General features: G+C 42.3%; 1 protein-coding gene and 1 long non-coding RNA gene across 11 annotated transcripts in view; one reads left to right on the top strand and one right to left on the bottom strand.

Annotated features, from left to right (window-relative positions):
• Nucleotides 1-14934, bottom strand: part of LOC119859997 — a 67572-nt gene extending 52638 nt beyond the window's left edge. For 3 of the 4 annotated variants that reach the window (XR_006277778.1, XR_006277777.1, XR_006277780.1), the window contains exon 1: nucleotides 14383-14934. This is a non-coding gene — a long non-coding RNA (uncharacterized LOC119859997). Of the gene's footprint in view, nucleotides 1-7938; nucleotides 7942-14382 lie in introns of all 4 variants that reach the window. The other variant, XR_006277779.1, reaches the window with a different exon arrangement.
• A 1180-nt stretch (nucleotides 14935-16114) lies between these two features.
• Nucleotides 16115-23381, top strand: SPRY2 (sprouty RTK signaling antagonist 2). Of its 7 annotated transcripts, none has more exons than XM_043504650.1 (3): nucleotides 16212-17638; nucleotides 20211-20295; nucleotides 21627-23381. In XM_043504650.1, exon 3 carries the CDS (start codon nucleotides 21678-21680, stop codon nucleotides 22617-22619), a length of 942 nt encoding a protein of 313 aa, XP_043360585.1. In that variant the 5' UTR covers nucleotides 16212-17638; nucleotides 20211-20295; nucleotides 21627-21677; the 3' UTR covers nucleotides 22620-23381. The 7 variants fall into 7 exon arrangements, with proteins under 7 accessions (XP_038268937.1, XP_043360585.1, XP_043360588.1 ...); XM_043504653.1 differs by lacking the exon at nucleotides 16212-17638 and adding an exon at nucleotides 18966-19721; XM_038413009.2 differs by lacking the exon at nucleotides 20211-20295 and having other exon boundaries at nucleotides 16115-17638.
• The last annotated feature ends 2015 nt before the right edge of the window (nucleotides 23382-25396 follow it).

Here is a 25396-nt window from a genome sequence, read left to right as displayed (position 1 = left end):
CTTTACAGCCAGCAGAGGGAGCACAAACCATTGGTTTTTGTGGGCTCCAAAACCAAAGTAGCTGTTTTTCTTTTCTGTATTCATTTTTCAACACCAGCCTGGCAAATTTTAGAAACTTTAAAATTTACACCTTATGTGCGACAAATGCATTTCTATCATACAGGAGTAAAACAGCTATTTGCAAAATTCCTCTTTTTAAAAATTACTTTTACTACATGCCTTACTGCTCCAAATTCAAATAGACAATACCCTACAGATCCCAATTTTTATAGAAGCAAGAGATAATATATCCAGTACAATGGTGGCTAGATTCTAACCCCTAAAACACACGTTAATATCATCCCCATGAGTAGAACACATCCTCGGTGACAGCAGCCACTATGCTAAAAAGGCACTCTGTCTTCCAAAGGACTTATTTATACTCATACACCCATCCAACACACCTGTGATCAATAACTAAAAAGGGAATTTTATCTGTGAAGAAGGGTGTTGTGAGGATTAACTAGCTAACGAGCCAAATCCTCTTGTCATTACTCAGGCAAAACATTCATCAATTTTGAGCCTAACTTTTGTGAAGCTTTTGCCGATGAAAAAATGCTAAGTAAAATTATTTGTCTGACAACAAGGAAGGTTTGGCCCCAAACCCCAGTTATTCACTTATGCCAAAAAAGGGTGTGGGGGGGAAATATGTTATGCAGATCTCTCCTAAACACAAGACAATCCATACACAGGAGCCCCTTTAGATGCAGTCTGTCAAGACCCGATCTCACATGACTCACTGACACACCTCACAGAATTTGACACAACTAATTCAACACGCCTTTAAGGAGACACCACCTGTAGTAGGCAACAGCAGCCTGCAACACCTGAAGGGATCAGCCCCTAAATAAAGATCCAAAAGGAAAATCCAGCAGTCAGAGCCATCATGTGGATTTGTGATTCCCACTCCCTATGCCCCCCTCATGGGAGTCTGGACCCATAAAGTGTACAGGATCAGCTTTTCAGAAGGTCAGACCTGAGATCTACTTGCATTGTTGAACCTTTTTTTCATGCCCAGTTACTGCAATTGCATATGTACAGGTGGCATCTGTGCATGCGAACAGAGATTGTAAGCACACGGGCCAAAGCAGGCAGACAGATATTCAAATATACACACACACCTCAGGCCTCACTTTATATGAAAATCTGCTCCAGCATATATAGCAAGGCTTTTTTAACCTTTTTTTTAATATATGGGGTGAAATCTTGGCCCCAATGAAGTCAGTGGCCAGTTTTGTCATTGACTTCAAGAGAGCCTGGATTTCAACTGTTCTGGCCATATGCTCTTGAACCTGAAGATACATCTGTGATAATGCTAGGGTGCAAGTTTCACTCATAACTTAACTGACAGCCTAACTGCTCCCAGGTTTAGGTCCCAATCCTGCAAACATGCACAAACGTAACTTTACACATGTGAGTAATCTCAAGGCATTACTTTTGAGTGTTCATTTCTGCAGGGCTCTGGCTCTAGTTTGGAGCTGGGAGACACCTTCACTGAGTGCCTTGTATGTTGACTTGTTGAACAGGGAGAGTGAAGAGAGAAAATCTGGAAACTTCTGAGTAGCAGAAGTTGAAATCTTTTACTTTTTTTCTCCCTGAAATTACCAGAAAGACTGACGAGGTTGTGGGAGGGACCTGTGGGGAGGCTGAAAGAATATTCCAAAGCCATCTCTACTGGGAGCAGGTCATTATGAGAGCCTGCAGGTTAGATATTTGTAGCTATAAATCAATCATTGTCTTTTGTCAGAAGTTATTTTTGAAGTATATTTTCTCTTATAACACGTATATAGTTCAAATACTTGGAAGAGATTTTATACCAATTTAGCTCAGTGTTTTATACTAGACTTTTTTTCTTTTTTCTGTAATTTTCCTTCCTCTTAGGCCACATTCAGCCCTGTGACATCACTGGAGTTATACCTTGACGCCAATGAAGTCAATGGCAAAACTCACACTGACTTCAGTGGTGCCAGGATTTCACCCCAGGTGTTGGAGGAGAAGAGCTAAGAGTAGCAGCAAGGCTGAGGCAAAGGTGAGAAGTCGGATGGGAACTCCTTATCTCTCTTGCCTCAGCCTTACTGTCCCTCTCTCTTCTCCTCCAGCATCCGATGTTACTCATCCTCCCCTTGCTTTCACTGTCTTCAGACAGCAAGGATCGCACCTTTAGCCTACAACCCCTGCTCATACAGTCAGCCCCCACATAACGCACATGTTTTCAGTACATCAAGTAGGTGCTTCCTGAATCCTATTAAAGATGCTCCAGGAATGTGCTCAGAACAGGAACCTGCAAGGGAAAGAACAGTATGGGTAGGGCTTGCCGGAACAGTGTCTCCTCGAAGCTTTGAAAGATGCCAGCAGTGGTTTCTACTCTGCCCCAACAATGCTCCCAGATGGTGGCTTTTCTTTTGCCCCCTTCTCCTCTCCAAGGGCTGAGAAAGGATTCAGTTATGGTGGCACATTTTAAGTCTCCCCTAGCTCTCTTGTAACAGGCTTTTCAAACACTCTGATGGGTGGCAATCTTTGATGAGTGAGATTTTTCACCAATCTAGTGGTGTCCAGAAAATGCTGTCACACTGCTTTGAAAAGGCAGAAGCAGCAGCCTTGCCAACATTGATGCATTTTCAAAACTATTTCCCAGTCACATGAGCCGAGTGAAAGAGACACCCAAAAGCATATGGCTCATTAGCATGACAGAGTTCTAAAGTATTATCAGTTTGACAGTAAAAGATTGCCATACATATAATTCAAGTACATTCTCAACCATTGTTGGATGGTATAACGTTACATTGCTATAGGTAATTTGTGACTATAACAAGCAGAAACAGGATATGGTAAATGTGGCCATAATATATTACATTTCCAGGGAATACATGGGCATTATTTGGACTCTACACTGGCAGATCCAAATTATGTATTGCATAATGCTATTTTATTTTAATATGTATCATTTATCATACAGATTTTGGGCCAAATTCTCTGTCAGTATAGCTCCTGTGAATTCCACAGCAATTTATACCAACTGGGAACCTGCCCCTTTACATAACAGTTCCAATAACAACAACATCTAAAGGGGAAGAACGGATTAGTGATGTTACTTGGACAGCAGTGGAAAAAAGAAGTGTAAAGCAACAACTCATGAATGCTAAAGACATGAAGAGACAAGCAAGTCACAAAAAGAATACAGAGCTCTAGACAGAGAGGTAAAAGGAGTGCCAGAAAAGATAAAAGGGCATTTATTGATAGAAAATGTCAAGAGGCTGAAGATGTTAGCCAAAGAGATAACCTTATGATCTTGTATAAGACAATCAAACAGCTAACAGGAAACTTTAGCAATACTGGAGGTCCTATTAAAGATGCCAATGGAAAGATTCTTAGTACAGAAGAACAACAAAGGAAAAGATAAGCAGAATATTTTCATGATATTTTAAATAGAACAATACCAACTGAACAACTAATGTGATGCAGACCTATCACTAAAGCTTGATATTAATTTAGGATTTATTGCAATGGAAGAAGTTAGACAAGTCACCAGTAAACTCAAAAATGGGAAAGCAGCTGGAAAGAACAACATTACTGGAATGATGCTTAAAGCAAGTGACAAAACAGCTCTCCAGAATATGGAAGGAAGAAGAGAACTCAATCCAGTGGAAGAGAGGCCTTATGGTAATATTGCCAAAGCTACCTTATCAACTCTAATAACTGGAGAGGTATCACATTATTGTCAGTGCCTGAGATAATCATGTGCATCATCATCTTGGAACGTATCAAGAAAAAAAAAAAAAAAAGACCTTCAACTTAGAGAGAAACTAGCAGGTTTTAGATCAATGAGATCGTGTGCAGACCATGTCATAGTTCTCAGAGATATCACAGAACAAAGTGCGAAGTGGCAAGCACTTCTTCTGATACATTTTATAGATTTCCAGAAAGCTTTTGACAGCATAAACTGAGACAATTTTTGGAAAATCATGGCACACTATAAAATACCAGAAAAAATAATTAGAATAATCAAGGATGTATATGGGAATTCTGAATGTGCACTCAGAGACGATGGCAACATTGGCCAATGGTTGGCAATGACAATTGGAATAACGCGACAGTGTATTATATCCCCTCTGTTATTTGCAAATGGCCATTGACTACATCATGAGGAAAGTAACCACAGAAGGGAAAAAAGGGATTTTATGGAGAAAAGCACAATTGGGTGACCTTGTTTTTGCTGATATTTTTCTGCTTAGTTCAACACATTGCTTAGTGAAAGAAAAGACCCAGCTTTTGGTAGATACAGCAAAACAAGTTGGTTTGTTCATCCACAAGGGTAAGACAAAATATATGGCTACCAACATCCACAAAGTAACTATTAGAGTGGATGAAAGAAGAAGTGAACTATTTTACCCATCTATGGAATGAGATGTGCAATGATGGTGACACCATGCTAGATGTCAAGCAATGACTATTAAAAGCAGCAAACAACTTTCATAAACTTGAAAAGATTTGGAAAAATTGCATGGCGGGCACCTTAGTTCCCTCTAAGCTGCACGGTCACACAGCTGCACAGCACCCTAATAAGCGCCACGCAGGCACTCAGGGCTGCGGCAGGAAGAGATGCCTTTCCCGCAACCCCAGACCTGCCACGGCCTGGGGAGAGGCGACCCTCCCCTAACCCCATCCCAGCCCTAGACCTGCCTAATATGGACATATTAGACACACTTTAAGGATACCACATACATGACTTCCACAGCAAATGAGAATATGGACACCACCTGGAAAGAGAAAAAGAGGGTAAGCTAGAGAAACAATCCACAGAACGGAGAAAGAAGGCAAATCTATCAACTTGACACAAGCCTGAACAGACCAGCAGAAAACCAAAATAAATGGTGAAAACTGGTGGGCACCCAATGCACCTCTAGGTGTGGGAGGAAAAAGAAAGAATAAAGAATAATTACACCACTGAAGATGTGCTAAGAGCTTTACAGACAGTAAGAAGACAAGGTCTCCATCTCAAAGAACTTACAAGATAAAGGCCTGATACTGCAAAGGCATCTCCTACAAGAGACGGAGCACCCTTCAGTTCCTCTTAGATTCAATGAGTTACTTTCAGGTGGGCCACAGGAAAACATTGCAAGTTCCAGTTTTAAAGCCTACAAACTATTCTCAACTAAACAAATCCAATATGCTTTTTAAATAAATTCTTAAAAATTCATTGTGTAATGGGCATTCAGAACAGGCACATGGTTGACAAAATTTCATTAACAGAGATATATAGGCACCAATACCATAAGTATAGGGTGAACAATGACCACGTTTCAAAGATACAGAAATCACATGCTCAGCCTGATACTACCCACACAGAGCTGCCAAAACAAACACAGCACTGTCATGGTGTAAACTGTGCTGCTTATATAGCACACAGAGATAAATCTGCTTTCCCCAGCTCTCTTTCCAGGACAACTGTCTCTTTTTGTACCTAACCAAATTGTGTTGTTCTTTACATTTTGTAAACAGATGACTAATGTGAAAAAACAAGAACAAAAATCCAGTGCTATGTGAATGCGAAGGTATTCAAAATCTGGGATTTTAATTAGCAATTTAATGCTAACCTGAGACCAACAAACTATTTTCTCCTCTTAATTCTGCTTTTACTGAGCCTAGACCTCCAGAGAAGTTTGTTGTTCTGCACAACCTAATCTCTGCTTTTACCATCAACTTTTTAAAAAAAAAAATGGTCACATTTCCATCTTTGCTGTAATGCTTTAAGCATAGCACATGGACATTGCAGAGGGTTTCAAAAGCACATTTGAACTCAGCCTTTTGTTTCCTGAGTATATCACCAATTCTGACGAGCTAAATGTATTAGCAGACGTGAGTTGGGCACTACTCTGTGGTAACATTAAGAACTCTCAAATTGTAATAGATTTAGATTTTAGCAAGTTAGTATATAGTAAATGTCTCTTGCTGTGGCAGAGAATTAAAGCTCAGACTGAAATCAACGTGGGTGGGCCTGTACTGGGGCTCTATGCAGACGTAAATGTTTGCCTTTGTGGATCCAATTGCAGGATCAGGGCCTAAGACTGTAAGGTTCTCTCAGTGGGGACCTGTAACTTTTTAACTGTCTGAACAGCCCCCTACACATCAGTGGCACTGTACATATATTAAAATATTAAGTGCAGCGTGTATATATAAAATATTAAGTACATTGTAGGCCTGTACACCTTCAGACATGCCTATGCCCCATATATGATTTGGGTTCCTAAAAGAACAGTCCAGCCAAGCTCAATTCATCTGTGGGGACTCCAACATATGAAGACTTTTCCATAGTTCCCCTTGCAAGCTACTCAGATCGCTTCCCTAGCTGTGTGGAAGACGGGATGCAAATTGTGGTAGACATTGTGGCAAAGGCACAAGCTATTGAAGTGAGAAGATAAAAAGTCAAAGCCCAAAGTTGGCTAGGGTATAATACTGAAAAGAGGAGAAGTGTTTAACTGCTAAATCACCTAAACTGCTTTGCCAAACTTTGACATGCTTGATTTCCTGTGCTTAAATAATTTTTTGACTTAAAAAAAAAAGTGAAGAAAAATAACCAGCTGTTCCTTGTATAGTCCAGGAAACAAGTTTGATTTATTGCTTTAAGGTTATTTTTGAAGGGGCTGCTTGTGGCAGCCAGAGTGCCGGAGAAGTCACTGAGGCCTGTCCACTTGAAGGGCTCAAACTGTTTCCTGAACAGCCCTTTTTCACTCGTCACCTCCGACAGCTATTATTGACAACGTGTGACTGGGGCCTTGGAGTATTTTAAAACAGCAGGGGTTCTGGCCAAACAATCAGCCTGTCAATTACCTTTTCCCCTGTTGTGAAAAGGGGGCCCAGGACAATGCAACTTCTCAGCAGGGGGTTGTGCTGCTCCAAGTACGTGACCCACTCTGCACAGTGCAGCATTCAAAACCAAATAAATGCTGGTGCCTGTCCTTTTCTCTGCTTGGATGAGAATTACTGGAAGGTGTAGGTGTCTGCATGGAAAGGTTTATATATTCTGCTGAGGCAGAACTGACTGCAAATTATCTCTCTGTGTTCCCCTTTCTTATGTTAGGTGGAAAAAAACATCCTTCCTCCCACTGCCCAAGTAGCCCTGACCACAGGGGAACGCCCAAGCTGCTCTACCTATATTGTGTCTTTAAAAACTTCCTGTGTGCCTTGATCACTTGCTGAGAGGACTGTCCATCATACAGCCGCTTTGTCTGGCAGTCACTTCCATTTGAATTTGACTGACTGAGGAAGCCTGAGTTATTTGTAATGAACAACAAGGCTTTTCATTCATAATTTCAGTAGTGGGACAGGGTGCTAATGACTGAGCTTGAATAACCAGGGAATGTGGTATTCAGGGCAGGAAGAAGCCCAACTGGCTGCCAAATGAGAGGAAGGGGGAGATGTAGGTGAAAGTGCTGGTTTGAGAAGGCAAACAATAAAATTAGGATCACATATGTATACAAATTAAAAATGTAAGACAAGCAAAAAGATAGACGCGGTAAAGACAGCTGGGGAAAGTCAAACTTTGTATTTCATCTAGCATCAAATCACATGCCAGATTAAGAATGGCTATACTGGGTCAGACAAAAGATCTATCTAGCCCAGTATCCGGTCTTCCGAAAATGGCCAATGTCAGGTAATCCAAAGGGAATGAACAGAACAGGTAACTATCAAGTGATCAATTCCTTGTCATCCATTCCAGGCTTCTGGTAAATAGAGGCTAGAGACACCATCCCTGCCCATCCTGGGTAATAGCCATCATTGATGGACCTATCCTCCATGAATTTATCTTGTGCTTTTTTGAACCCTGTTATAGTCTTGACCTTCAGAACATCCTCTTGCAAGGAGTTCCACAGGTTGACTGTGTGTTCTGTGAAAAAATACTTCCTTTTGTTTGTTTTAAACCTGATGTCCATTAATTTCATTTGGTGACCTCCAGTTCGTGTGTTATGAGGAGTAAATAACACTCCCTTATTTACTTTCTGCACACCAGTCATGATTTTATAGACCTCAGTCATATTCCCCTATCGGTCATCTCTTTTCCAAGGTGAAAAGTCCCAGTCTTATTAATCTCTCCTCACATGGCTGCCGTTCTATACCTCTAATCATTTTTGTTGCCCTTTTCTGAACCTCTTCCAATTCCAATATATCTTTTTTGAGATGGGGCGACAACATCTGCACACAGCATTCAATGTTTCAAGATGTGGGCATACCATGGACTTATAAAGAGGCAATATATTTTCTGTCGTATTATCTATCCCTTTCTTAATGATTCTCAACATTGTGTCTGCTTTTTTGACTGCCGCTGCACATTGTGTGGATGTTTTCAGAGAACTATCCATAATGATTCCAAGATCTCTTTCTTGAGTGGTAACAGCTAATTTAGACCCCATCATTTTATATGTGTGGTTGGGATTATGTTTTTCCAATGTGCATTACTTTGCATTTATCAACACTGAATTTCATCTGCCATTTTGTTGCCCAGTCACCCAGTTTTGTGAGATCCTTTTGTAGCTCTCTGCAGACTGCTTGATTCATAAAGTGTCTGCAAAGGAAGTGATCTTTTCTTTTATTCTATTATTTTAGTGAACTGGCAATGGAAGAAAAGACTTTCACTTTTATGTTACATTTTACTGTTTTATACAACCTGTTTTTGAAGTCAGTCTGAATGATGATTCAGTCTTTTCTGAATATGTCTTTTCAGTCTTTACAAAAGATCAAAACACAGATGCACTAAAATCATGGCTCTCTATTTTTACAGTCTATGGCCCACAACATATGTTTTACACACTGGTTTTTAGATACATATATGTTCTCTAACTAGATAAAGAGTTTGATCTAAAGTCCATTGACGTTAACAACACCCTTCTTTCTATTGACTTCACTAGGCTATGGATCAGGCCCTAACTGAAATTGAGTTAGGTGCTCAAAAACCTATTATAGAACCATATTTTTATTTCCCAATGAAAAATAATTTTCTTTCTGAAAAATATAACAGCTTATATCTTAGCCATATTCTAACTGCCACATCTAAATTTAAATGAGAATACATTAAAAGCACTTGCATTAGTTTTACTTATACTATCTGAAAATGATATTGACAGGACATTACAAACTTAAAAATAAAAATCACACTCCTATCTGAAAACGTTTACCTACCAAGAAATGGGATACCGGTATTTTCTTCTAGTTACAGAGTTTGTTTACTTCATGCACTTGGCAGCATTTTGTTTACTATCAGATTCATTGTTCCGCTTGTATTTAGTTAATTAGGCCACAATCCTGTAAGCTGACCTGTGCAATTGGACTCCTGCACCTCCATAGAGCCCCATTTACTTCACTGGGGCTAGAGAAGGCTTTAGAGAGGGGTCCACTTACCCAAAACAGCTTCTGAAATCAGGATCTCAGTCAATTTCCACCATCTGTCTCTATGATACTTTCAAAAGCAACAAAGCTGATTAAAAAATTGGAAAATGTGATTCTTAAACTACAAATAATGACAGAAAGAACCAAAGCTAGATGCAATACCTGAAACTGCTTTTAAACATTTCAAGTTTACAGTGGCCTATTAAGCCAGTGGTGGGAGTGGATCGTCCTACACAGATAACCTTGTTTAGATAATCAAGTGTCTTGCCAGCTTCTCTCTTTAAGTATAATTAGTTGACTGTTCCTATCTCTTTTAAAGTGTTTTTTAGTCTATTCGGCCCTGATCTTGCAATCACATCTGCACAGACAGACCATTCAGCCCACGGTGGAGTACCACTGACTTCAGTGGGGCTACCTATATGAGCACAAGAGTCCACCTGTGTGGATCTGACTGTAGGATAATGGTTTTTGTCAATTATTGTTAGTATTATTACAATTACTTTAATAGGAGCAACACACTTATGACAAAAAATACAGTGTTGGGAGAGAAAGCATTTTTGATGTTTCTTATGACTTTGAATCCATTCCTCATTAACAAAGGTCCCCTTCTGCATGCTGTCTATGCCAACTCTGCTTCTAGGAGTTTTTACAAGCCACTTAGACAAAGGGTAAAAATATTTCACATAGGAAAAAACAGCTCCCGGGCCCTGATAGAAAGATGAGAATATTTAACAATTGCTTAATAGGCTTCTCTTGGTTTGCAGGAAAACTACAAGTGGAATGATGTTTTAACCTAGCCCAGATAGCACCTTACTAATTTGCCTGCTACATGCCTCAAACTGCCAAAATTCCAATAACCTTCCTTCGCAGTCCAGCCTCTCTTTTTCCCTAAAATTTCCACAATTTCTACCACCTTTCTCCACTGTCTCCCACTAGTGACCTCAGTAGGCTCAGCCTAAGAGTAAACCAGAAGCATTTGCATGCTGAAAAAAAATGTTTGGAGAAACATTTGTCAAAACTAGTCTTTACTCACAAATGTGTTAACTGATTCAAAGTCACTCACGATCAATTGATTCAAGGTAAAACTCTAGTGTAGCTGAGCCTAGTCAGGTCATCTAACCCTGCTCAAAGCCGGTCAGGACAACGCAGCAGTTAAAATGCTTGTCTACACCCTAACTCACACTCCAACCACCTGGCAGCAGCATATGAAAATTTAAGGGAAAAAAGATTACAGCAAGGTTTCCCAACTTGTGGTACGAAAGACTAATGTCCCATCCATTCACTTCACAGCAATTTCCCACTTTTGAGGAATATGCTGTTAGACTCTATAGGAAAAGAAAACCGAGTCATGAAATGTATTATTTAAGAGAAAGAGGGAAAGCGTATAACACTTCTAGTAACTCTGATAATCTTATTAATATAAATATAATAAAATAATTATAGTGCTCCTGTTTTATTAGAACAGTTCCTATGCACATAATTGTGGTGAATCTTTCCACAGGCTCACCCCTCCCTTTTCTTTAGGACAATTTTAGGATCTGGAGAAAAAAAAATGTGAACAGATATATATTTGATATTCAACTATAAAAATGTTCTTTTTGGTACATGTCCCTAGATATATTGGGCCAGATCCACAAGTGATTTAGGATCATGCCTGTTATCTCACCAAAGACGACAGAGACTGTTGGACAGCTCTGAATGATGATGGCCTGATCCTGAAGGGTACTGAGCACTACTAAAACCATTAGTTGCAGGTAGCCACTCTGTTTCAGGACTTTATTCACTGATTTCAGTGGGAGTCACAGTCCATGCCTTGGACTAGGTACAAAGTACAAAGTCAAAATATTACCTTTTTACTCCCCCACCCCGCCGGACTCCCAAAATTTCTTCCTCCCAACCTTTAATGAAAATCATACATCTGAAATGAAAGGTATTTGAATCAAGGACACAAACGATGCACATAAAATCAAATCAGCTATTAGGCTGAGCTTTTCAAAGCTGTCTAATAGATGTAGGCAGATATCACCCACTCATTCATTGAAAAATATGGGTATAAATACCCTAGACTTCTCTAAAAATCTCAATTTAATATTTTATCAATGGGAAGAGGACTTCAGACTAGCCACTCATATAAGCCAATTTTACTATAACTAGCTCCCTAATGTACATTAACTTTTTTCAAAGGCTCAAACATGAAAGACAAAATCAATTAAAGGTTTAGGATTCTATGGAATTACTAGGCAATAATAGCTATGTGTAGGCAATCACATTCACTACATGGTGTCCATAATCCATACCTTCACATTGCCACATTAACATAGATGTAGAAAATGCTCAGAGGAGGCACCAAACAACCTGAGCTGCCATCCCCTTGTGATGAACAGCCACCTATAAAGATGTATTTTTGAAAAAGGGAAGTGCATTGCATATTTTTACTCTGCAGCCCAAACAATGGAAATCAAATAAAAGCATGTACGGTACATTTTCAATATTTAGGTGCAGCAGACATCCTACCAGGACCTGACTGTCAGTCCTTACATGGGCAAATCTCTAACTGAGGTGATTGGAATTGCCAGTGTAACTAAACCATGGCCACATATATACATTTACTGCGGTCCACAGCTGGGAATGAACCCAAAAGCAAGAGCACTGAAAACACAGGCTTCTGCTTGAATTAAAATCAAACTCTTGTTGAAAGTAGCAGACTGTGCAGTCATCAGTTCAAGCCACTAGGGGAGACATAATTGCATATACTAACACTAGGCCATTTCATTTCACAAAGGCTGCAGGATTATTTCTTTTGCTGACTATCTGGAAAGTGCCAGCATGCCAATAGTTAAAATTTACCAGTAAACTTTTATTGCCCTAATAGCCCCAGCAATTTTGGAGCATTTGCATATTTTTCTTAATGGGACACCTTCCACTTTAAAATAGTTTGAACTCATTGCATAAAATTAATTCTAATGTAGTTTCGGTACTACATCTGCCTTAGTCATGCTGACAAATGTTGGAATTTTACAGTCACATGTTCCTATTTGCCAATTGTTTTTCTCACCCTGGTCGCTCTGTGAAAGTCACAATAAGGGAAACTGAGCATAGCTTTGATCCTCCAAGGCACGTTGTGAAGATGAACATCTGCCTATATAGCGCACCACCTAGGACATGCAGGATTGGGGCCTCACTAGCTAACACCTACTGAACTCACTTACTTGCACTAAGTAGTATCTTTGGCCCCAATTTTTAAAGGTATTTAATGCCTACTCTGATTTTCAAAAGCATCTAGGCACCTAACTCCCATGGAGTTCAATAGAATTACTCAAGTGGGTAAGCGTTCATCAACTTAAAGGTTGGATAATCTAGTTTGCGGTTCCTGAGCCTGTAAAGATTTACACATAAACCCATTCACATACATAAGGCTAAACATGTACATAAATCTTTGTAGGACTGATTCCTTAGGGCTTATCTACACTGGCAATTTAAAGCGCTGCAACTGTCTCTCTAAGGGAGCGTGAAAAAACACCCCCCTGAGCGAAGCAAGTTTCAGCGCTGTAAAGCCCCAGTGTAGATAAAGCACCAGCTGTAGACAGTGTAGACAGTGCACCTCGTGGAGGTGTTTTTTTTTTTTAAAGTGCTGGGAGAGCTCCCTCCCAGCGCTCTGTTGTGACCACACAAGCCACATTAAACTGCTGCCGTGGCGGCAGTGCTTTAGCGTTGCCAGTGTAGACTAGCCCTAAATTTGTAAATTCATCAGGATTAAGGCCTTGTTTACATTAGAAAATTAGGTCAGCATAACTCAGTCACTCCACTCCTCTCCTCTCAGGGAGGAGTATTACCTATGGTGATAGGAGAATCCCTCAATGTAGGGGCATGCTAGTGTCTACAGTGAAGCACTACAGCTGCAGCATTTTAAGTGTTAACAAACTAACATATGGTCTTTTTAGATTTTCTGTAAGACCTTGATCCTGAAAACACACATATTCTTACCTTTGGGAATATGAATAACCCCACTGATTTCCTATATTTCATTAGGACTATTCACATGTCAAATAAATGTACATTTGCAGGACTGGAGTCTAACATGTCTACCATACTACTGGCTGCTATAAAAATAATAGTATTGTGAACACTCTTACACTACACAGCTTGTCAATTTAAAAAAAAAATTGACCTAAAAGACCTTAGCCATCTCCAATATCTGTATTTTTTAAAACCTCTCTAATTTGGGGGTGAGGTTTGTATTTGGCAAGAACTGATTTTTTGGGGGGGAAGGGGAACCTTGCCAACAGGACTGCAATTAACATGGTCCTTTCTGTTTGCCTCCTAATGGTTGATCTGAAGTAGATGTGGACCTGAACTAAACAGCCAAATCTGAATTCCTTAACCTTCACAGCCAAAGCAGGCTCCCTGAGCCCGTTCCCAAGTGGGGAAATGCAGCCCCAACACTAACCGGATCCAAGTGCACACGCTGCGGGCCAGGCCCAGCTGTAACCTGCAGGCAATTCAGACAGGAGAACTGTCCAGCCTCACTCCCCTCTGGTTTTTTTCCACCAAATGCATCCGATGCAGTGAGCTGCAGCTCACGAACGCTTCTGCTCTAATAAATGTGTTAGTCTCTAAGGTGCCCCAAGTCCTGCTTTTCTTTTTGCGGATACAGACTAACCCGGCTGCTCCTCTGAAGCCTGCAAATCATGGAAACGCTGACTTTTCCCGGCCAGAGGCATCTGATCGGAAAAGGCCTGCGGTAAAGCCCCTGGCAGAAAAGCCCCGGGGAGCGTCGGGCGCGGGGGGAGCTCGCTCCCGGCGCCTCTCCCCCGAACGACTGAGCCCCCGCGGAGCGCAAAGGCCGCCCCAGGAGAAAAGGGGCGCGGGGAAACTTGCAGCCCCGGAGGCCGGGCGGGCGAGGTGGGGCTTGGCGGGCAGCCCCTGAGCGCCGCCGCGTGCGTGCACAGGCGGGGCTCTTACCTGCTCAGCCTGGGATTGACTGGCCAGGCGCCTGCCCGGCGGCGGCGGCTCCCGCTTAGCGTTACACAACGGCGGGCAAGCGCACGCCTTCCTCCGCCCGCCCGCTCCGGGCAAGACTGGGCAAGCGGGCCGCCCTGCCGGCTGAGGCGAAGCCCGCCGAGCGCCGGGCTTTGCGGTTCCGAGCCGCCGGCGTCTCTCCCACGGAGCGACCCTGGGCTCCCTCTAGCGGAGACCCGGCACGCGGCCGCCTTTCATTCATCAAGAGGGCTCAATGGAGCCCAGCCCTGCGCCGCGGCAGCTCCCTGGCTTTTTGTCCTCGGGCAGGCCGGTCATTGACAGATCCGTCCGCTTTACTCGCGCCCCTGACGTTACACGAAAGGGGAGAAGACGCGGGAGGCAGCGAATTCTCTCCAGCCCAAGATCTCAACACCAGCACCCTGCGCGGACCTCTCGGAAACAGCCGCAGTGCAATGAAACAGGCAGCGCAAGGGAGCTAGAGAGTCTAGCGAGGGTTGTCAGTCGCTAAGGCGCCGCAAGTCCTCCTTTTCTTTTGGGGATACAGACTAAGGGGGCTGCTCTACTCTGAAACTAGAGAGTCTACTGTGAGCGGTCAAGGGAAGAGGTCAGGTTACCTATAGACCGGCCTTATTAAGAAGTTGTGGTTAATTTTCTTGTTTGTGTCTGGCTAGATAGATCTCGCCCTAGAAAGAGAATAGGTGAGGGTGTAATACACCATCCACTTTATTTTCATGAGGCGTGCACGATCGTCTAATTCGCAAAGCCATACTTGGTATATGTAAAAGAGGATGTGGAGGCAGACCAGATAGAGGTCGTACAAGACTTGTTCCTAGAGGAACGCTCATGAAAATAATGCAATGTACTGCTGACTTTTATTTCTTACAAAATAGGTGCTGTGACTATAGGGTTGTTTGTGTGTGGGGGGGGGGGGGGGATGTACCTAGATATGTTTGGGCATAAAATACGCAATAAGGAACGTGGCACATTTTGAAACCAATTATTTCACCTAGTGCCTGCCAAGCCAGAGAAGAGAGGATCGTGCCATTCGGACCAAAAAGAAAAGGAGGACTTGTGGCACCTTAGGGACTAACAAATTTATTGGAGCATAAGCTTTCCTGAGCTACAGCTCGCTTCATCGGATGCATGGGGTGGAAAATTATTATCACATACGATGTCCACCAACCAAGCAGCTGAGTTGTTTTCAGACACTGTCCCGCATGTTAACTGAACGTAAATAAAAACAGGTTTCAGAGTAGCAGCCGCCTTAGCGAGCTGTGGCTCACGAAAGCTTAGGCGCGAATACACGTGTTAGTCTCTAAGGTGCCACAAGTCCTCCTTTTCTTTAAATGAAAACACTGCGTCTCCGGCGCTAGGCACGGCTGCTCTGGCAGGGGTATCGCGCTCCAGCACCTCCGACTCCTCGTACCTTAACCCGGCGCTACTCAAAGTGGCGGCGGGCCACCGGCTGCCGCTCTGCGCGCACGTTGGGAACCCCATTGCGGGGCCCCCCCCGCATCAGCTACACGGGCCATTCATGCGACAGGCTAGCCACAGTCCCCGCGCCGAGGCCGGAGTTGCCCCTTCTTTTTGTTGTTGGTTTTCAGTCCGTATCACGGCGCGGGGCATCAGGCCGATCCCCGGGACAGGAACCCCCGCCCCGCCCCAGGGCGACTCGCTCCATCGTGGGCAGGGCAAGCGTGTCCCGAGCGGATCGCTGGTGTCCGAGCTACACCGCGATCCGCTTCTTCTCGCGGCCACTAATTTGGGGGAGGAGGCGGCGGCGCGGCTGCGACTCTGATCGTGTTTCCGCAGCAGCCCGTACCCAAAATAATGCCCCCTCCTCCGGCCGAGAAGGGGTAGGCGACTGGATGAACTACAAAGCAAAGGAAGGGAGGGGGGGGGGAGGGGCGTTTTGCACTTCTCTTTAGTTCTACTGCAAAAACACCCCCGGCAGGGGTTTGTTGTCTTCCACCCCGCAGCCTCCAGGGGCTTCCGTTCAGTCCAGCGGGACCAGCCGGCTCGCCTGAGGGTCCCACGTAGCCTTTTTGGTTTGCTCTGCCCGAGTGTCTCGCGCGTACGACGGGTTGCGTTGCTTCGCCCGAAGGAGCCTCTTGCAAAAAAAAAAAAAAAAAAAAAAAAAAAATCGGTGGCCCCCGCGGCCCTGGGAGGGAGTCGCCGCTGCGCCAGGCAGCCCGGGGGTGGCGAGGCCGGGCCGACGCAGCCGCGGGAAGAGCGGTTGTAACAGTAATAGGGCGGCGGTGGCGGCTCTCCTTGCAATTGCAGGGCAAGCCGTCTGCCTCCCCCGCGGGCTTGCTCGGTGCCGTTGCCCTTTTGAATGCCTCCTGCGGCTCAGAGTGCTGGCAGGGCGCTGGGAGCGTGAGTGAATGTAGCCCCGCAGAGCCAATGAGCTGGGACCGGATGCGATATATCCTCTGGGACAACAACTGCTCTGTTCCTCCTCAGATCCACATGACGCCATTTACTGCTGCTTTTGCAGAGAGATCACCCTACCTCCTCCGGAAAGGAAAAGAGAGAGAGAGAGAGAGAGAGAGAGAGAGAGCAGAAAAACGCCAAGCCCCCGCCGCTCAGCTCTCAAATCTTCCTCCTCCTCCTCCTCCAAACACACAACAACAGGCACCACCACAAATCCGCTGCGCTTCCAAAACACCCCCTGATTGCAAACCACAGCGCTGCCTGCAACACTCACACGCTCACAGAGGGAGCGAGAAAGCTAAAGAGAGAGGGGAGCTTGCAGCTTCTCAGCAGAACGGCTACATTGCACGGGCTGCGTTTTTGCAGGAGCTCAGTGGAAGAAAAGCTTTGGGATTTTATTTTAGATCCACTTTATTGTGTTTGCTTTGGCTTCTCCCTCCCCTCCCGCCCCTTGATCATTTGCAACAACAAAAAAAGTGACTTGGTATTGGCGATTGAGGGGGCGGGGGGAGAGGAAATAGTGTATGAGTGATTTCTTTTTAGGAGCAAAGAAATACCCACCCGACCTGGAGACCTTTTATAGAGGTTTATATTTATAATCGATCTGGGGACACTGAGGTCACTTTGCTCTGGATTTTTGGAGATGATGGTGATGATGATTTGCAAGTTGGACTAAAGCTGAGTTTGGAAAAGATTTTTTTTTTTTTTTTTTTTTTTTTTGCTGCTTTAGGCTGGATTTACTTGCAAACCGCAGGAAGAAGAAAACACGAGAGAGAGGGGGGGTTGGTGCAGTGCCGCGATCACGGTGAGAGCATTTTCCTTCTTTGCAAAACAAGCTTTTTTTAATAGTCTAGTTTGTTCCGAGGAGCTCGTGGAAATGTAGGTGTAAGGTCGATCCCTTTTCAGTCCGGGAACAAATCTCCCCACCCCAGGAGTTGAAAGTGGAATTTCAGCGAGATTTTTTTCTTTCTTGGGGAAGTTCGGCGGGCAGAGGGGGGAGCATCGGAGGGTTTCTAAGGGCTGTTTCGCGTGTGCTTCCCCTCAAAAATGACTTTGCAGGGAGGGAGCCCCCCCAGCTCCGCGCCATTGGGCGGTGGGGGGTGAGTTTAGAGGGCGGTAATCTGTACTCAGGTTTGAGCATTTGCAGGGAGCAATGTCTGCGAAATATTGCAAGGACTTGAAGCAACTCGGGTGACTTCCTTGCATGCTGTATTCTCCTGCAGTCGCAGGAACATGCCCCTGCAAGGTAGAGACGGGGAAGTCCTGGTAGATCCTGTCTCAAAGCATTACATGAGTTTTGGTTAGGATTTGGGGGGTTGTTTATTTGTAACGCCTTTGGTCCCTGTACTTGGTGTCTTTAGCCACCTCTGTTTAAATGGAAGATTGACACTATTCTGTAAGTGCATTGGGAGATTTGTGCAATTCGGAAGTGAGCTCACGCCAGCTATAAATATATTTTCCATGCGATAAAGTTAACTACCTCGTCGACATGACAGGGAGTAAATTCTTCCCCTGGCTTCATTCTGTGGTGTGTAGGACTAAAGCAGTTTGGGGGGAGGAGGGCACGGAAAGGCTTAATATTTGTGGTGGTGGCTTACTTTGCAACAGCTTCTGAAAGTTGCTGGTGTTTGCAGCAAGCTGTTTGTGTGTCAATTTGCGCCACCCCGATGTGAAGTCCCTTTTGCCCTAATCCATAGTCCGATCACACACTCAGCCCTTGATGGGGGTTTCAAAGCACTTTCAAAGAAGAGGTGCATGGTGTGTGCGCGATGGAGATGGGGTGGGGGTGTGCTGCGAGGGCTCCTGAGACAAAACAGAAATTCATGGGCAGAGAACTTTTTCCCCCTTAGGCTTCCCTTCTCCCAGCCAACACGACATGGGTTTTTCCACAGCACACAAGGAGCACTTTGCGTTTTAAACTTCCCCAAGCGTGCAGAGGATAAAACCCAGCCCCTTTTCCCAATCCCAGTTAGCAAGAGTTAGCAAATCATGGCATTTCTGCTCAGCAAGTGAGTGGACTTCGGTTTTTGGAAGTGATGAATCGCGTTATCTTAAAAAAAAAAAAAAAATGCAAATGTTACTCTTGCTCTGCTCTTATTCGGTAGGTGGAAAAAAGGGGGTGGGTGGGAAGGAGGGAAGGGGAAGCATTGAGATCAACCGAGATTAGAGAGGGGAGAGTCCTGTTTCCCTGAAAAAACTACAGTGCAAAAACAAGAGTGCTGTAGATCTGCATCTTGCCCTGATAACGGATCTTTCCGGAGCTCTCGGTGCAATAAAATGCAAGGGCTGTTTGTTATGCGACTAATTCAGTGGGTGTCCCTTTGAAATTCCTAATCTGGGAATCTGGTTGAAATTTACACAAAATAGGTAAAATAGTAGCAGCACTGGCGAGATATCCTACCGCTGACTTCCTGGAATTGGAACTGGTGCTTAATGGTAGCCCTGGAAGGGGAAACCTGCACTTTAGTAAACTACCTTGGAGATGTTCTCTCAAATGAGACGTAATGCAGGAAGCTTTACATAACTCTGACTCCTCCAGCATCTCCGGGGGGGGGGGGGCGGATACACAATAGTTAAAAGGAAGCAGGGGCTTGACTTTCCTGATAAGGCAACTAAGAAGCCGCCTCCCTCCTCCACCCTAGAGGATGTCTCCTATTTATCTCCAGGTTGTCTGCATTGGTGAGGCTGCTTGCTTCATTTGCAATATCAGCCAGTCCTGAGAGAATTAAGGGATTGCTGAGCCCCACCTGCTGAGCACGTTGTTCTGGGCAAAGATGAAGCCTATAAAAGGAAAGGAAGAAAAGAGCAGTGTTTCCTTCTGCCGCTTTTACCTTGTTGTTCGCAGGGGTTCAGTTTCTAAGACCCTTGTCTTTTCAAAGAACCTGTCGGTCAGCGTCAGTCATACTTTTAGACAGTGTTAACAATACTGCAGAGGCAAAAACATCTCTCATTTGCTCTTTGAATTTAGTTTAAACCTAGAACTGGAAGAAGAAGGGTATGTGATGTTGCAAATTCCTCTCGAGGTGGGGAGAACCTTGTTTTAACCTTGTTATCCTTAAATAGCTTCTAATAAGGACATGTCTGTTCTGGGCATTGGATTTAAACTTTTCTCTTGGCAAGGGTTTTAATTTGAAGTAAATATAAACAAGAGTTAAAGATGTGTTTGCAAGATAGCTTTCACGTGCTGAGAATCATGATTTCTAACATGCATGCTGGGTAAAAGCCAAGATTTAACAATAATGAACACACCCAATATTTTTATTGAATTTCATCCTTTTAGAAAAGGACCAGCTTATAAAATAAAACAAAGAGAGAACTTATTTTGGCTTGAAAAGTAACCAACGTGTAAGAAGTTAAACGTTTTCCTTTGGTTTTAGCATAAAGACAGCATATGGAGATGTTCACTGTTGAAGTGTCTTTTTGGATATATTTTACAATACTGTGGTGTAGTATTATTTGATGGTGAGTGATGTGTACAGAGTAACACTGTGGTGCTCTTTCTAGGTATAATTGAAGACATTGTGTGGCCCTTGCAAGAAGCAAGTTCAGATTTGTTTTTAAGTCAAAACAAATTGCTTTGGACGTTTATGTAGCTAATTTAATTTTTATCTACTTTAGAAACCATTAATGAATGACAGATTGGTAAATTCTGCTCTACAGATTTGTTATCCATTGTACTAAGAATCAGTATATTATAAGTTTATGATGCTAGTCATACACTGATTTTCATTAACTTTATGCATGTTTTGGGTTTCCACTGAATTTCTTAAGGCAACTTCCGTTCTTAATTACTTAGTGATGTATCCTCAATCAAATAGTCTTGGATGGTAGTGTTTAGATTGTATTCTGCATATTTCTGTTCCACAAATTGCTCTGTATTTTCTAGTCATGCCCAATATTTGAATTATAATCTACAGATAGTTTGAAATGTAAAAACAATTCCGCAGTGGTATTTAATAGGAAATAAATAAAATAACTGACGTGAAGTACACAAGTATGACACACTTGACAATCTTGGAAAGAGACTTTTTTTTTTTTTTACTTCTGCAGTTGACGTTTTTGGTAGCACTAACTCACTAGCGTCTAACCTCAAACATTTTATTGCTGTTTAGTGTTTTTCTTGGGACCATTGGTATTAAACTACAATTTCCTATTTACATCATGTTAAGTTTAATGTGTAAAGAGACTAGCCTACCAAAATATTACCCAGTTTTAAATAAAGTTGAAGAATTAAATAATGTCTGTCGTCAGAAGGTCACATTACACTTTCTAAAACATTTGTAGCTATTCTTTGTGTAAAATGTATTTTTAGTAGTGTTATGTAAAGGAAGAGTCACTTTAAGTAGCTATGTTAAAATCCACGTTCTAGCCAGAGGATGACTGGGAGGTCTCAGTATCAGGTTTTAAATACCTAGATTTCCTGGAATCACAAGTTAAAGTCCTGCCAGGGTCAGTAAAATCCTCTCTCCTTGCATTATAGATAAACTGAGTTCTGTGCTGTTTACTGGCTGTGAATCATCTTTATGATGAGTTCTTAAAAAACCTAAAACTTCTGTGTTCTGCATGGATGGAGAAAAAAATATCCTTTAGTGTGTTTTTACTAAAAGTAGAAGTCTCTTTAGCAAAATCAGACAGGTGCAGAGTACTAAACAACCTCCACCTCTAATGTGGCTCCATTTTAATAGTGGTGTACTTTATTTAATTAGTAAAATGCTCTGGGATCTTTCAGGAGGAAAGACCATTTGCAAATGTACAATGTGACACAATAGTGAATCTTCTCTTTGTTGCTACAGGAGTTCAGATGTGTTCTAAGCCTGCTGGAGTGACCACTCTTCAGGATACTGATGGAGACAAGAGCTCAGAATGGCAGTGGGTCCCAGTCTTTGCTACAGGTTCGGCATGACGGTGGGAGGCAACAGGGAGACTCTGACCTGAGGGATGTTCTGACACAGCAGGTTCATGTGTTGTCACTGGACCAGATCAGGGCCATCCGAAATACAAATGAGTACACAGAGGGACCTACAGTGGCTCCACGACCAGGGGTTAAAGCTGCCCCTCGTCCAGCTAGCCAGCACAAAAACGAAAGACCTCATGGCTTGCCTGAACATCGTCATCTTACCAGGGTCCAACATGCACAGGTACATACTTCCTCCCGGGCACCCCTGTCCCGTTCCATCAGTATGGTCAGCACAGGTTCACGGAGCAGTACAAGGACAAGTACAAGCAGTAATTCATCTGAACACAGACTTTTAGGATCATTTTCTGGGCCAGTGGCTGATGGGATAATCAGGGTGCAGCCCAAGTCTGAGTTTAAGTCAAGCGAGCTGAAGCCCCTGAGCAAAGAAGACTTGGGCATGCATGCCTATAGGTGTGAGGACTGTGGAAAATGTAAGTGTAAGGAGTGCACTTCTCCAAGGACCCTACCCTCCTGTTGGATCTGTGACAAGCAGTGTCTTTGCTCAGCCCAGAATGTGGTTGATTATGGGACTTGTGTTTGCTGTGTGAAATGCCTCTTCTATCACTGCTCTAATGATGATGAGGACAACTGTGCTGACAACCCATGCTCTTGCAGTCAGTCACTTTGCTGCACTAGATGGTCTGCCATGGGTGTTGTATCCCTCTTTTTGCCTTGCTTGTGGTGTTACTTACCAGCCAAGGGTTGCCTTAAATTGTGCCAGGCGTGTTATGACTGGGTAAACAGGCCTGGATGCCGCTGTAAACACTCAAACACAGTTTGTTGCAAAGTTCCCAGTATTCCCCCCAGGAACTTTGAAAAACCAACATAGCATCACTAATCTGGAATACTAAAGTTATAAGGATTCTTCTAACACACATATGCAACCAACTAAACAGCTATAACCTTGGCACTGTTGTTAGAAGGGTTGGGGTACACTTTGCTGTTTGCAGTGAACTGCTTTTCTGCATATGCTTGTTAGAACCCAGCTAATGGAGCTCAAATATGGGATGCAGTACTTTGGGACCCATATATTGCATAAGATAAAGCAACACAGACACTCCTAGGTGACTCTATTGTTTGTGAATAGTACTTGCAAAATTTGTAAATTAGCAAATGACTCCTTTTTTTTATTGTTTTCTGCCAGAGATAATGTGCTATATTTTTGTATATACGATAATATTTTCAACTGTGAAAAACAAGTGGTGTCATAGAACATGGCACAGTCACAAAATATTATACTAATATGTTGTACATTCGGAAGAATGTGAATCAATCAGTATGTTTTTAGATTGTATTTTTTGCCTGATGGAAACCCTCTATTACAAGACCTTGATTTCCCTTTGGACTTCATGTATATTGTACAGTTCCAGTAAAATTCAGCCTTTATTTTCTAATTTTTTTCAACATATTGTTTAGTGTAAAGAATATTTATTTGAAGTTTTATTATTTTATAAAAAAGAAATATTTATTTTAAGAGGCATCTTACAAATGTCACCCCTTCTTATGAGGACGTCATAGTTGCTGCAAATAAGGGGTGACAGATGCATATGTTCACTATAAAATAGAAAATATATTAACGTTTGAAATTAAACTGGGCTGCTTGTCATTTTTTTTCCCCCTTATCTTTATTGCTCTGAATTGGAAAATCTGATTTGTGGGGTTTGTTTGTGTGTGGTTTTTTGTTTGTTTGTTTGTTTGTTTTTATAGAAGGAAAAATTCAAAGAAACGTTCAAAAAGTGGCTAAAATAATAAATTGATTTAAGAACTTTAGGTTAATGAAAAGGCAAACTTTAAATGTTATTTCTTTACCTGAAAATAATGCATTTTTCTTACCCTTACAGAAATGGTATAAATGCTCTTTGCATAGCATAAGACGAAATTGAACATAGGAAAATGCATGAACTCATTCCAGACTAGGAATAATCAACACTGAAAACTGACCTATCCTGTTAAGTGATGAGCTTTTTGTGCTTTAAATAGGAAATAAGTAACACCAGTTCACAAAAAGGTTTGGCTTGCACAGGCTCAGTATGCAGGGAATAAGGGACAGCTAATATGGTTAGTTCGAAGAGTTTGTATGATTATTTGTTAAAAGGAGAAGAATATGCTACAGGGAGTGACAGGTCTGAAAGCAGTCCAGACTTGCGTAAAACATTTGCCTCACTTTTTTAAGAAGAAAGTTGCTTAGTTGATTTGTCACTTGTGGCAGTTACCTTCCACTGAGGTCAAAATTCTTTCACTGCTAAGTGCCCTCGGAAGTTTAGAAAATGATTTACCTTTCTTTATTAACAAACTACCATTTCCTGTTCTGAGCATGTCTCTCCAAGTCTAGGGTCTTGGTGCTGATTTTATACATCTGATTTTTAGGTTGGCATTTAAGAAATATCACAGCCTCCTCTGAATCCTCTCCAACAAAAACAAGGTTAAAATTAATACATTAAGAACTTATTTACTACAAGTTTAACTTGGGGCTACAGGAAATTGCAAATTTTTACCCATTACTTTTAATTCTGATGTTCTGACACTTGGGATGTTTTACATAGGTTTGCAGTGCTGAAAAATCCTTCTCTGTGGAAGTGTGTGCACACTGGTTATCAATTGTCAAGTGAAATCAGAAGATGCAAGCCCTAACTAGTTTGCTAATCAGGAATAGTTGATGCACAAGCCCCGCCTTTTTTTTTTTTTCTGATGGGGAAAAAGCAAGCTAGATTTCTTTATTTCTCAGCACCAAACGACTGGCTGACGGGTGTAAAAAGACAAGCTATTTAGTCAGGTAAAGCTTGCATAGCATACAAATTCTTTCAAGAGTGCACAAATATTGTTGTGTCTAGGCTTTTGAGTATGACTCACGATATTTATCCGGCTGATCAAATCAGTTTACTTAGAAACAGTGCATTCAGATATCAAAGGAGTGACTGATCCTTGTGTGTTTCTATTCACTTCCTCCAATTCTTGAAATGGGTCCAGCCTATATCAGAGGTGGCATGTGCAGGTCTTGCATCTGTCCTGACTGAAAGTAACCACAGAAATATTTAAATAGCACAATTATCTAAAGTCTTTGCCTCTGAGATTACGTTTGGAAATAAAAATACAATTCATATTACAAAATAACTCAAATTTGTTATCTTGTATTAATGAACTTGGTAATGTGGCTATTGAATTCTTTGTCCTTATTGACTTAGATATATATTTTAAAAAAATATACTAAAATGCATGATACTAAAGTTGAAATTGGCAAATTGGAGTGTGTCCTAATTGTTTGACAAATTAAAGGTGTACATTACTTCTGGTGCATAGGTACTGAAAAGCAAATACTAACCGTTTTTGATTTATTTTATATTTGCTGGCTATCTAACTAGTTATCTGCATTGATAGACTTTTTCCCCTTCGCCCAGAATCACTGTAGGGAAATATGAATCTGGACTTCATTTAAGAATGATTTGTCAACATCAACTCAGTTCTTAATTAAAGACAACTGGCCAAATTTTGCTTCAAGTTGCATCCATTACTAATCATTGAGAGTTATGACACTTAAGCCTTGTGTGGACTAGGAATTAAGGTGTAATGCTAGTAATTTTTAGCTAACGTGTTGTAACAGTGTTTGAA

This window comes from Dermochelys coriacea, chromosome 1, assembly GCF_009764565.3.
Source record: "Dermochelys coriacea isolate rDerCor1 chromosome 1, rDerCor1.pri.v4, whole genome shotgun sequence".
Lineage (NCBI taxonomy): Eukaryota > Metazoa > Chordata > Testudines > Dermochelyidae > Dermochelys > Dermochelys coriacea.
This window is presented reverse-complemented; position numbering and strand designations above follow the sequence as displayed.